The 13,466-nt window shown below is 36.0% G+C and overlaps 1 protein-coding gene, 2 long non-coding RNA genes and 1 pseudogene across 5 annotated transcripts in view; 3 read left to right on the top strand and 1 right to left on the bottom strand.

Moving 5' to 3' along the window:
• The window catches only part of LOC145230111 (vitamin D3 receptor-like), a 41,537-nt gene extending 39,208 nt beyond the window's left edge, over positions 1 to 2,329 (top strand). For all 3 annotated transcript variants that reach the window (XM_080095486.1, XM_080095487.1, XM_080095488.1), the window contains exons 14-15: positions 914 to 1,060; positions 1,627 to 2,329. In XM_080095486.1, coding sequence (XP_079951612.1) covers positions 914 to 1,060; positions 1,627 to 1,785 — 306 coding nt within the window. In that variant the 3' untranslated portion in view covers positions 1,786 to 2,329. The remainder of the gene's footprint in view (positions 1 to 913; positions 1,061 to 1,626) is intronic.
• Positions 2,330 to 2,662: 333 nt separating this feature from the next.
• Positions 2,663 to 6,749, bottom strand: LOC145229582 (uncharacterized; annotated as a pseudogene).
• A 1,626-nt stretch (positions 6,750 to 8,375) lies between these two features.
• Positions 8,376 to 9,064, top strand: LOC145230707 (uncharacterized). The gene is made up of 2 exons (XR_013860738.1): positions 8,376 to 8,484; positions 8,667 to 9,064. It is a non-coding gene; the product is annotated as an uncharacterized LOC145230707 (long non-coding RNA).
• Positions 9,065 to 10,070: 1,006 nt separating this feature from the next.
• Positions 10,071 to 11,156, top strand: LOC145229795 (uncharacterized). Its single transcript, XR_013860487.1, has 2 exons — positions 10,071 to 10,343; positions 10,807 to 11,156. It is a non-coding gene; the product is annotated as an uncharacterized LOC145229795 (long non-coding RNA).
• Positions 11,157 to 13,466: the final 2,310 nt, after the last annotated feature.

Below are 13,466 nucleotides of genomic sequence, written 5' to 3' on the forward strand. Positions count from 1 at the left end.
AACGTTAAATAGGAGATACTTCAAACAATATCTGGGGTGAATCTAATTTTATAGTTTGTATTCTACATAGTATTGTTATTTAAGCCCAGTGCCGATCACTGTGTTTTACCTTACAACACCCGACTTTCTCATGGTTATCTCTTGAATTGCATTATTTTCAACTTTGCATGTGTGGGGACCCATGAGTTTTTGCCTGCAGAAACAACCAAGGTTATAAAAGACGATGGCTAATATGGGACCCAATATAAAATAAGCATAGGAAATATATTTATGTTTTAAAATAGGTTATAGTGTATATGCAAGGGCAATATGTGCTAAGTCACCCTTCTAGTTTTTTTACAGTTTTTATGAAATTCCTCCCCTGAACTCATAAAATTCCTCCCTAAGGAGGAATTCCTCCCCGGTTGGGAACCACTGCGTTATGCAAAAGTGTCTGTATTGTATGTGTATTTACATTAGATAGGATGATCTTTTTTAAACATTTTTCTGGAAACTAATTGCTTTATTATTGGCCGTACTATAAAGCATGTATTTGTCCCCAATTGTTAACTGCATTTTTTTAAACAAAAAAATTCTTCACTGCATTCACTAGTACTTCGAAGTTCGATTATTGCACAGAAAATGTGTACTACTGTGGTTTTGTCTTTAAATTTAAATCTTCACTGTCTCATCAGATACATTTTTTAAACAGTTTGGATAAAGTTGTATTTTGCTTTTTTCGTATTACCCCTACATACATACATACATACATACATACATGACTTGCTTGCTTAAACAAGATGTTAGCATGTAGACAACTAAGATATGCATGTCAATAAATAGTACTCAAGTGTATAAGAATCATGTCATTTTTTGTTTTATCTACTCACAATTGAATAGTTATAATTGGTTTCTTTTATTTGTGTGTGTTTAGGTTGAAGAAATATGCCTCTTGTTGGCATTGGTTCTGTTTTCTCCAGATCGCCCTGGCTTGGAAGAGCAGTCAACTGTGGAAGAAATTCAAGGCAATGTGGCAAAAACACTACATGCCTATGAATACAGCACAAAAACTTCACGCCAAGTCAGTATTGATAAAAGGTTGAAACGATTGTGCATGTTTGTTATGCCATATATGTCTCGATAGGCAACACTAGTTGGTGAACTACTTGATGTGAAGGTAATAAATATGCAGCTCTTATATTTGGCTAATTTAAAAGAGAATTGTGTAGTTTGGTAGATATGTTTATTGTTTGTGATATCAGTTACACTTGCTTCATAATCCAGGTGTTTTGAACCAGAGGGAATTGTGGAGACAATTTATTCTAACAATTGATTTAAATTTTGTTTCAAACCTTTACTGGTAATCTTGTGGTTACGGATAGTGGGTTTTTTAGAGGTTTGTTAATTGTAAAAAACCAAGGTTGTTTATAACCAAACCAATATTTAAAATTTTCAATGACTTAAAAAAGAAATTATTACACCACAAGTAGTAGTGTTTTTTGTTTTGTTGATATATTTGGGGACTGGTCATAAAGGTTAAAGATCTGTGGTTGAAAAACGCTGGTTTAAAGCAGGATGAAGCCAATAAGGCAGTGCAGTAAAATGCAATTAATGAATATTTAGAATAACTTTTGTTTGTATTTGCAGGCAAGGACTATGTACTCTGAACTGCTGTTGATTCTGCCAATTTTAAGAACTATAAACATGTTGTTTGCCACAAACCTCATGTCTTTACAAGCATCAAATGGCAATGACATGAACCCTCTTATTTTAGAAGTCAATAGCACAGCATCTGAAGTTGATTAGGGAGTAAATTTTACAAGTGCACATAATTTGTCAAAAATTTTTTCATTACAAAGTTCGGTGCTGCTTTATGAATTTTCCTTAAACTTCTATGTTAATTTTCCAATTTAATTGATCTGTTTTTATGTATCTTTTTTGATTTTTTTAATGATGTACTATCATTAAGTTTGAGTTATTATGAACTAAATGTAATTTTTAAAAAGTTTGCTTAAACCAAATTGTTGGTGGTTAAGGGGTTGTTGTAATAAAGTTTTTACACTTGTTGTTGATAGCCTTTTTATAAATTTCAATGTTTTGTTTGTTTGTGGCAGTAACAGGCTAGCATGTATGATTTAAAAGTTCCAAGGTAAAATCACTTGTTCTGTTATTACTCTCTATATATGCATATAAAAGTGTATACAAGTTTGAACAGTCTTCTTCTAGTATGGAGTAATATGTTGCCGAGTAAAAATACCATTCTTTATTATGTAAAAGGGTACAATTCTAAGCCTCATAAAAGTTTGTCTGTAAATATGTATTTATTGCCAAATAAACCAGGTACGTGGTATTCTTCTTTACAAATTTTAGTTTAGGTCTTCGTTTGGCTTTGGGGTATACTACGCCAGGCAGATATAATCAATTAGCCTGTGAATATAGCTAGTTTCGACCTACTGGAGCTAAGACATATTGCTTTAAGTTTTGGAAACACAACCGACCTTTCGACAAGCTTTGGATTTTTCGAGCCCGAATCGTTTTTGAAAAGTCCGTTCAGCCGACCCTGCCTCGATGGCGACTTGTAAACGGGCGACTATAGGTGAACTTATAATGTTCATTACCATTGTTTGGCAAAATCGGAACTTAACTTCTCAATGACAACTGACTGATCAACAGCCACACAGAATGTCTCCTCTTCTTTGTATTCTTGAGTAGGCGAATTAACTGCAATATATTTTAACAATTTCACATTCAAAATATAGAAGAAATAGCGAATTATAACTAAATTGAATAGACAAGACTGGACTAGAATAGGTTTAAAGAACATATTTTTTATCGATGAATAATGAAAAATGAGCGAAAAACAGTAACAAATAAAATCACACTTTAGTACATAACAGGCGATATACCACTTTTTGCGGTAAGCAAGACAGTTTCCACGTTTTTTTCAAACATGACATTCTGATACACGCACTAAAATTTAGTGACTAAATCAAGGAAGCGTACAAATCTAGATACAATCGGTTTATTTTCACTATATTTACATTGGTAAATGACATATCTGGCATTTTACAACATACAGTTCACCAATTTATCGCCGGATCCACCATTGTGGGCACCAAAAAGTAAATTCACGGGGGGTAACGTCAGTGGGACTCGGGTTCTAGCACTAATCAATGAACAAATGTTTTACCAATACAGTCTAGTTATACATGACAAGAATAAAAAACATGGTAAACGTTATCTAGCATTTTTACAGAATGTGCACAAGTCGGAGTCAATTTTCCCAAAGGAGTGCAATATTTGGTTGCACACGATGGCATTCAGATTTAATTTAATTTGAAAACTTCTCAACCTATTTTCAATAATGGAATTAAAGTTGTTAATATATACTTCTCGCCACGGTATGTCAAAATTTATGAAAAGCTTGGTAAGTCTTGGGACTTGACTGGCACGCGAGCCACGCTGTCTTGTAGCAGTTTGTGTAAATGGTTTTTACGCTGTTTGTGTCTTTAATACGATTCAATATATGTTCTGACCGAGTTATTTGTAGGTCGGTATAGTTTGAGTCCCATTCCTCAGGCAGACTTGAAACAAGTTTTATAAATTGAATGAACTCTGCATTAATTAGCCTGAAAATTAAATTTTAGCGCCAAGTTGTCGAAGTTTCGTACTCTCCTTCATTAGTCAATAGGTGTTCATGCAGGGGCGGCTCGTGCTAGGGTGCTGCGGAGCTGCAGCACCCCCTAGATATTTTTACTTAATAAACCTACCATAATATTACAAATAACTTTCATTATTTTTATTTTTTTATTCCTTATCAACATATAATAAGCATAATTTCCGCCCTAATCACCTTTTTTTTCATTAAAAAAAAATTTTGTTGGAAACACTAATGTATGTCTATGCTGGAACTGCAGCTCCAGTTTTCTGACGTTTCGTGACGTTTCATGACGTTTTGCGGTTCTGCGCATGCGCACTTTGAAAAGCTACATGCTGGGCGAAATAGGAGCCAGGGTGCTGCGGCTCGCGCAGCTCCACCAATCACGTAGCGTGTGACCTGGGCACCCGGAAGTAGTTGTCTGTTCCGCGTTTATTGTGTGCCAAAGCAAATCACGTGTACCATCAGGTTCGACAATGAGTACAGTACGACAGTTATTCTTTTTTAATCATTTTTACAGTTTTTGATTGAAAGGTTAATCATGGCTTTTCAAGATTCTAATTCGGTGACAGTAAGTGAGCTTCAGCAACTTAAGATTTCGCAGTTATCAAGTGCTGAAAAGGTAAGTATAAAGAAAAAAGGGCGTCCAACGCCTGATATTCAACTTTGTCAGCCAGGAATGAGCCACAACAAGAAATATATACGCAGTTTTAATTCTGAATGGTATCAAAAGAAAAAATGGCTTCGTGGTTGTGAAGTTAAAAATGCACTGTTCTGTTTTCCATTTTTGCTGTTTGGAGGTGATGAAAAATGCTGGACAAAAGATGGTTTTACAAATGTAGCCAAAATAGGTGAGAAAGCAGAAAAACATGAGAAGTCAAAGAAGCATGTGGACAATGATGTTTCACTTTCACTTTTGGGAACTGTAAATATTAAGGAAAAACTTAGTGAGGCGTATATAGACTTTCAATTATTGAACACAACAAAAAAGTGGAAAAAAATCGTGAAATTTTGTCCAAAATAATAGACTGCATTTTGTTCTGTGGAAACTTTGAAACTCCCTTACGTGGACATGATGAAAAAGATGAGTATTGATATAATGGACATGTACTGTTTGCCTAAACAGTAGCTGCTAAATTGCTTCACAGGAAGTGAACATTCTACAGACAAGATAGTAGTGACCACCAAGCACATCCTATTGTTGACAAAGAAATACTAGTTACTGAAATGAAAATGTTTCTGTAGATCTGATGTTCATGATTACTTTGAAAATAATCTAGATGATGTTTTGACAAGTGAAATTACTAGGATGAAAAATCCTTTTTGCTGTTTCCATGAGTCTTTCAAAGGCAAAACAGTTTGGATGCAAACCTTTGTTAGGAACACCATTATTTCCAAAAGACTTGCACCTGCAGTGCTAGAACTACTAAATAGAAAAACAGTTTCTCAGTTGTCATTTGGAATCAAGGAAGAAGCTATCAATTATCATGCCCAAACTATAACTTTATGATTCATTTTGGTTGTAAAAAGGAAGCACAAGGTTTAATAATATGGTTTAAATTTCAGTGAGAGTGTTGTAAATTTTAAAGCTTCAAGGAGTTTTGCACTTAAAAAAGCAATTATAAGCTATTTGCCAGCAAATAAAGCAGCAATTATAGCAGTTAAAAATCTGAAAGACAAATAATAGTCTGTACACAAAAATTCAAAAAAAAGATGTTAAAATAAACAAGTTCTGACACAAATGTAAAGTGGTTGTTAAATTTGTCAGTTATGATACCAATAAACAGCTGTATGGCTAGTTTTTTGTGTGACAATTATAATCTGTGAAGGTCATATAATATGTTGAAAACGCTGACTGTGACCATAAGGTAACTTAAATGAAATATGACCATTTTTTTAAATGTTGTCGAACTGAAATACTTCGACCTTTTTTGAATCATTACTTTTTTTTCTATATTCTTGTTGTGTTTTACCGTATTTACAACCGCTTAGTTTCGAGTCTGTGTCACGTGTGTTTTTGTTCCACATTATTACTGCATGTCATGGTGTTTAGACTAAACAGTTTAGCCGTCGCTGTGCAAGTAAACAAAATACACAAATGATGCCGTCTGCTATTTACACTCGTGTACATTATTGCGTAACAAAAATTACGTCACAATGGAGTTTCTAATTAAGATTTGTATTACTTGTTTTTCTACACAAAACAATGGCTAGAAAACTATAAATGTAGGTTTTCTATATATTGCCAACTTATATATGTTCAATAAAGGCTAAAATTTTGAGCAGCACCCCCACAAATTTTAGGCACGAGCCGCCACTGTGTTCATGTAACATTATATACGCCAGAATCGATCAGGGGTTTCATAAAGAAAGTATGTGAGTGGTACTTATTTTTTTTTGTTCAGCCAAAGTGTCTTTTCTGTCGATTTTGGTTTTAGCAAATATAAGGTATTTATGCAACTGACAAGGGTATGGCGCAAGGTTCTCAAGGGTAAAACACGTTTAACCTCGCTCGATAAAGGGATATAGTTGCATTTAGAAAAGCGTTAACTCTTTGTCCCCTTAAGTATGGTGCCTCGATTTGTTTCCAATCCGCACCTACGCTTTCATTAAAAAGTTTTTGAAACCATTTAAGGGTTAGGGCCAGAATATAATTTTCTACATTAATCATTCCCGCCCATCCCTCTTCGATACTTGCGCATAGTGTTGTTCGTTTGACCCTTTTCGATTTTAATCCCCACAAAAAAACGAAAAAGTATACGGATTAGTTGTTTCAAATATTTTGCTGAAACTGTTACGGGCACAACGCAAAGTTTAAACGTCAACATTGGCACCAGTAGACTTTGAATTATTGTTACTTTCCCAGTAAGGAAAGACTCCTTGTCGACCACAGGTTTGCTATAACTTTGATCTTTTGCAGGATAGGCATAAAATTGTATTCTAACAATTTTTCATCGCTGCACGTCGTGGTCGAAATTACAACCCCCAAATACCTAGTTTTTTCAGAAGGCCACAAGAGCCCGGCTTGTTGCATCGGTTTGTGGCAACAAGAGCGTTTGGAACCAACAAAAAATGCGTTTGATTTGTTCATGTTGATTTTGCATCCCGACATATCGCCACACTCTGTGATTATACTTAATGCTTCGCGAAAATCATTATCGCTGCCGGGCCAAAACCAAAAGCATCTAATGCAGAAAACATAAAATCCCAACCTACTGTATCAAAAGCTTTGAATATGTCTAATGACAAAATTGCCCCTGGAATATTTTGATGGTTGGCATCACTGCCTAAAATATCAAATAAAAGTGGAATATTAGTACCAATGTATCGATTTAGTTTTTTTTTTTTTTTTTAATCGGTTATTAACTGATTTAGAGGCAATTTTATTATCAGCATTTAGTAGCGTAATTGCCCTATAACTACCTGGGTGAAGCGGGTCCTTATCCGTTTTGGGAAGAAGAGTTATAACAGCTCTGGACTTCGAAGGAGTCAAATTTCCAATTGTTATCGAATAACTCCACGCCGCCGTAAAAAGACCTTTAAAGTTTTCCCAAAAATGTTAAATAGAACTCGATTAATTTCAGTTTCTATTTTTCCCATGGCTTCTAGCGGAATTCGGGGAAGTCCCAACGATGCTAATTTAGATGCATTGTTGTTTTGGTGTTGGATTTTGTCATCCCTTCTATACCAGAGGTGTACAGAGTCTGATTTTTTAGACTCCGACTCCACTCCGGGTCCGACAAAAATGACTCCGACTCCACTCCGGCTCCTGATAAATAGCGCAAAATCAAACTCCGACTCCTGATAATACTCCGGTATAACAGACAATTGTTGTTTCAACGAAGCAATAATAAAACGCAAAATGAACTCCGGATCCGGCTCCTGCTCCGGCAGGCCAGACAAAACATAAACTCCGGCTCCGGTTAGACTCCGGCAAATTTTGGCAAAATCCGGCTCAGGACACTCCGGTACGCATATTTCCAAAATGTTTCCGAATTCGAACCACAGGGCTTTTTCAGCCAATCACAGCAGCGCAAATCTGCGGGTTGCCGTTACGTCACGTTTAGGTTGCTAAGGGGTGGCACTAAATACCGCATGTGACCGCATGTGACCGCATGTGGCCGCATGTGACCGCATGTGATTCCTCTTAAAATACACCATGTTATGTGAAATGTAAGAATTCCAGCCCCATTAGGGGTAAAATAGACCAGATTCTAGATTGATTTTAATTTCAAACCTTCACCCAACCCTAATAGCTCTAACCGTCAGCGCTTTCAAAAGTCCGCAAAATTATTTTTGGTAAAAGCATATTTAAGTCCTTCACAGATTCCTGCCGTGTGATAACATGCGGTCACATGCGGTATACCATGCGGTCACATGCGGCCACATGCGGTATTTAGTACCACCGGTTGCTAAGCGGTTATTTTGACTTCAGTATTGAGGCGGGGTTGTGACAATTCAGTGACAGGCTGTCACCTATCGCCTGACAATGACACCCTGTCACAGATTTACTGACACCCTGTCACAAATTTACTGACACCCTGTCACAGATTTACTGACACCCTGTCACTGATTCACTGACGCCCTGTCACTGATTCATTGACGCCCTGTCACTGATTCACTGACGCCCTGTCACTGATTTAGTGACGCCCTGTCACTGATTTAGTGACACCCCAGCCCTGTCATTGACGCCTGTCACTAACAGTGACAAGTGTCATGAAAAAGTCACAACCCCTGTTGTCAGTATTGTCGACGTTGCAAGTTTTATGTCAGTTTTGATTCAAAAAAACGTTTTTACAAGTCAGAACATGGTGAAGACTCATGCATTTTGGATGTTTGAACTGAAGGTAATGTTTATTAGGTTATGTATAGCAGTAAATTATACACACATAATTTTTATTGAGTGTAAAATCACTTTTGTGCAATATATGCTTCATAAATGGTAAATTATACACTCATACTTTTTATTAAGTCTGAAATAGCTTTTGAGCAAAATATTTTCTGTTATTAATGGTATGTGTTTGTTTAGGATAGCAACGCATCCCCTTCAATCAATCAATGTCAAAAAATTTCTTTGTATATGATGAGCACGGCATGCAGTCAAGTTTGCATGGCATAAAAACAGTGTATTATGCCTCATTGTCTCTAGTGCAAGCACCTATGATCAACACAATTTAACACATTATGCATGTCATACCTTGGGATCAACAAACTGTTCCTAACCTACAGAGATGAATGGTTTATTATTGTACACAGTGCAGTTCTGACATAAGTGTACACTAGGCACACCATTTGCATAGTTGTTCCAAACAACTCCCAGTATTTTCAGTTATGAATGTTGTTCTGTGCCATCAATGTATATGTTATTTTTATTGTGCATGCTGGAATTTTGTCGTAAGTTTACAATAAAACAGAAGTGATCTTGAATAGCAAATTGAAGTAGTGTGCTTGAGAGCCAATGCAGGATTAAAAAAAACTACTACAGTATAAAGTAAATTATGAGAAGATTTACTTGTGCTAGCATATTTATTGTTTTTCTTGTGACATTGAAATGATAATAGTCCCAAAAAATGTTGTAATGAATAGCTACCACCTAAAAACAGCTATGCAGCAGTGTCAGAATTTTATTTTCTTATCTCACCTCATGTGAGCAGCTTTTTCTCAGTTATTTTATCTTTTCTTGTTTACACCAGTTTTTTTTTTATTTGCAATCTCATGTATGAAACAAAACACCTTTTTACTTACAATGCTCTAAATTAGGGTCACTCTCATAGTTGAATAGCCTAGTTGAACATCTCAGAGACGTGGAGCATGTTGGCCTAGTGGTCTATGCACCTGGTACTACTACTCTACTTGACTGATTTAAATTTAAATATTTTTTGCGGCACACCTAATGACATGGCGCATAGTTTGGGAACCACTGCCCTATACAATGGGGCAGTTAATTAAAATATTAAATGACCACACGATGTCGCCACGCAACAGTTATTGTCATCGGCGGATTTGTATTGCGGGGCGACTGTTGTCTGATAAAGTGGAACGTTTGAAAGAAAAGTTTAGGAAATTAATCATATTGCTGACATAGGCAAGTAATAGAAATTTTCAAAAAAATTACTATACTGTACTATACTGCCTCAGAGTTTTTTTAACCCAAAGACAGCAAAATGGCAGATAGAGGAATCAGAGTGCAAGATTTGTTTACATTCTATGATTCTTTGATGTATTGGTTAACATCCCTAACAATGCTAAAAGAAAAAAGCCAGCTTGAAAATATTTCAATTGTAAAGGACAGGCGTACTGCATCAGAAAGGATCCATGTTGAGAGAGTCATAGGACTCGTTAAAATATACAAGATATTAAAACAATCCATGCCTCATTATGCTGCGTCTGTCAAATAAACTTATTTTTGTTTGTTAGTTTGTTTTATGTTGACAAATGTTATGCAATGTATTGTTAGAGATAAGTGTTAAATTTTTTTGTGTATGTCAGTTAGGTTATGGCAGTTCTGTCCAGGACAATGTGTTTTATTTGTGGGTTGTCTATAGGAGTAGGACTATCTGGCTGTTGCTTTAAAATATCCATGCTTTTATTTAGGTGTGTGTATTTTTGACAGTAATTATGATTACCAACAAACTTGGACTCTGTGAATACATTTTTGTGGTTTGTTTCTTACATTATTTTACCAAATGGCAACAAAACAATAAAGGTGGGTAAAAAAGATTTAAACATAAATCAAGAGCCTAAAAAGTACATGATAATGTATTCTTATGTTATCAACAAAACATTTAGTATATAATTACTTAAACCAATAACCCATTTGCAATTTTTCTGCTGCATATGGTAGCCATACTTTGACAAAAAGTGTTGCAATTTGGGCAATATAGGATTAGTAAAAACACGCTTATCAATAGGTATTTTTTGCACAAATATATCTTTAAATGTATACACCACAAAGTAGCAGTACTGCTTATTAGCAATGGCCATCTGTCCTTGAATCTGAAATCTTTAAATTCATACACCACAAAGTAGCAGTACTGCTTAATAGCGATGCCCATTTGTCCTTGAATCTAAAAACTTAAAAATCTTCGATTTCATGCACCACAAAGTAGCAGTACTGCTTATACAGGTAATAAATAAAGTGAGTAATTACTTTTCAATTGTTTTACAAGGTGGTGAAACGTTTGAAGCTGATCTGGACAACTTTTCTTAACAGATAGCTCTCCTGTGATGTGAAATTTGGAAACCATAAGAGTTATGGCTGCTAGACGTTTGCATGTAGCAACAGGCCTTCTTCCTGCTGCACATTCACATTCTGAATTTACAATTTCTCCACTGTTTTTAAGTTTCATTTTGACATTAAATAAAACATTTTTTTCAGTGAAGCACGTACAATGCCACTTAAATAAAACTCAGATAAACATTTCAGACTAGGCATCCTTTCACAATAGCCTTCACATCACTGTTGGAAATTTTATCACATGTGGACTTGAAATGAAAATAAACTTTCACTTGTTCCTCAGTTGTGTGTGGTATTTGATCCAAGCTGGTTATTTAAGTATCTATTTTGGGCCACTGTAACTCATAGCTGCTACCTACATTCTCTCTCAAGCTTACAGCACAAGTGAAGTTGTCATTTCTATCATAAGCCTGAAGTCTGTGTACATGTAGTTATGCACAGAAAAAAACAAGAAGCTATTGCAAAAAAACACAGAAATATATTAAATCCTCTTTCTTGCCAGTTGTTTTGGCACATCTTCTATTTAACTCGGATTTTAATTTGTATGTTGTCCATTTAGAATATTCCATTTTTACTTGATTTATGTTGTCAAATAGCGGTGTTTTTTGGTAAAAATATGACGGAGTGGAGTTGTGTTAATAGAGTAATGCGAAATTTAGGCCTTGAGCGCGTTTTTTTTTTATTGCGCATAAACATCACGACAAAAAGACGAATACAACGAGCAAACACATATAGCCATTAGCGCAGGTGGGCATTCCACTTCACTCTATATTTCCACCATGGGCGTCCGCAGCGGGGGGCAAGAGGGGGCGCGTGCCCCCCCTGGAAAAAAGAAAAACGCAAAAAAGGTCGCAAAATCCGCATCTTTAAACAAATCGCAATAAACATTCACACAGTGTTATACAAAAACTATTCCTGGAACGTAAACTGAAGATCCCGTTAAACGCACCCAATACCACCTGTAACTGCAACAGAATAGGATGAGGTTTTACAACAGAATGTGATACCTTCACTGTGTCGTTGTTACATCTGATAAGGTTCGCGTATGTAAATCCTACTTCCGTTAAAAATCGTTTGCCAACCTTCCACATATCATAGTAATAGTTGATATTGTGTTTATTGCACTACTTTGCTACATTGGGATTGGTAAGAATGAGTATTTTTGTTCTGAAATACCGTTTATCGAACGGCGATGTGACGATAGTTTGCCCTCCCCTGTATTTTTTCCTGCGGACGCCCATGATTTCCACATAGTATAATTTTTTCGAGAAACAAATTTTTCATTGCACTTACAACGTTTCATCTCATAAACAAACATTTCCACCTTTGGCCTCAGTTTTTGAATCTTACTTTTGTAAATAACAAATCTAGCAATCAAAAGCAAACAGTTAAACCAAATTCAAAAAACCTTTTTCAAAGTATTCATTGTGGATTCCATTCCAAAGAGTTTTATACGATTGTTAAGGTAGATTCGATTACACATGGCACTGTCAATCCAGGCACTTACGCTTTCCCAGTATACATGGACATGAATACATTCACAAAATAAATGATACATGGTTTCTCTGTACACACCACAAAATGTGCACACATCAGCCTCCGCAATCCCAAATTCATAAAGCCTATCGTTGAGATTTAGAACAATGGCTCTTACGTTGAATTTAATTTGGAAGGAGCGCAGTCTAGTTTCCATTGTACAGTCGTACAAGTTTTCGTAGATATTTAACCAGTTTAAGGGCGCCCCTTGTAGAATTAATTCCCATTTTTGTTGCTGTTTGATCGGTTGCTGTTTATTACACGAAGCAAAGAACTCGTACGCATTTTTGGCTGTGGATAATTTGTCTTGTATTCCTGTCCATATTTTGTCCAGGACTGTTTCCCTGTCTGGTTTGTCAGGTGTGTATGTTTCCCAAGTTGTTGGGATTGCCGCAATAAGGCACTGGTAGTTTGCATGGTTTTGATTGTTGTTTATCAGTTTATATTTTTCGCAAACGCTTTCGAAGCTACGATAGTCTAAGAAGTTGTTGTCTATAATTTGTTGGTACTTTAGTATGCCAGCGTTTATAAAACTTTCGAAGGCGATGGGTTTCCGTTTGAATATTACTTTGTTGTTTAACCAGATACTGTTGTTATAAACTGTGTTCTGCTGCCAAAGTTGGGCTACACATTCTTTCCATAGGTCAATCGATGACCAGAATGTCGATAGGGGAGTTAGTTTAGTGACCTCTTTGTGCGAGAGTTTTAAATTGGTGGCTGCAATGCAGATCATGGCGTTTAGTGAAGTAATACTAGTTTCAATTGTTTTCCAATAAGAATCATAGTTAGCATCAAATAGTTTCCGTATCCAGGAGAAACGAAGTGATTTTGCATAGGCTTCTATAGGTTTATCATTTCCACGCCACCGTCCTCTATTCTACAATACAATATTTTCCTGCCGACTCTCTCCCAGTTGGAGCCCCAAAGAAAAGTAAAAAGTTTTCGTTTAATTTCTTTCAGAAATTTTTGCGGTATACTAATGGGCAAAACGCTCAGTTTGTACAGCAGTTTGGGTATCGCAAGGGTTTTGATAATGATCACTCGTCCTAATAACGA

Source organism: Phallusia mammillata, chromosome 5, assembly GCF_965637545.1.
Source record: "Phallusia mammillata chromosome 5, kaPhaMamm4.hap1.1, whole genome shotgun sequence".
NCBI lineage: Eukaryota > Metazoa > Chordata > Ascidiacea > Phlebobranchia > Ascidiidae > Phallusia > Phallusia mammillata.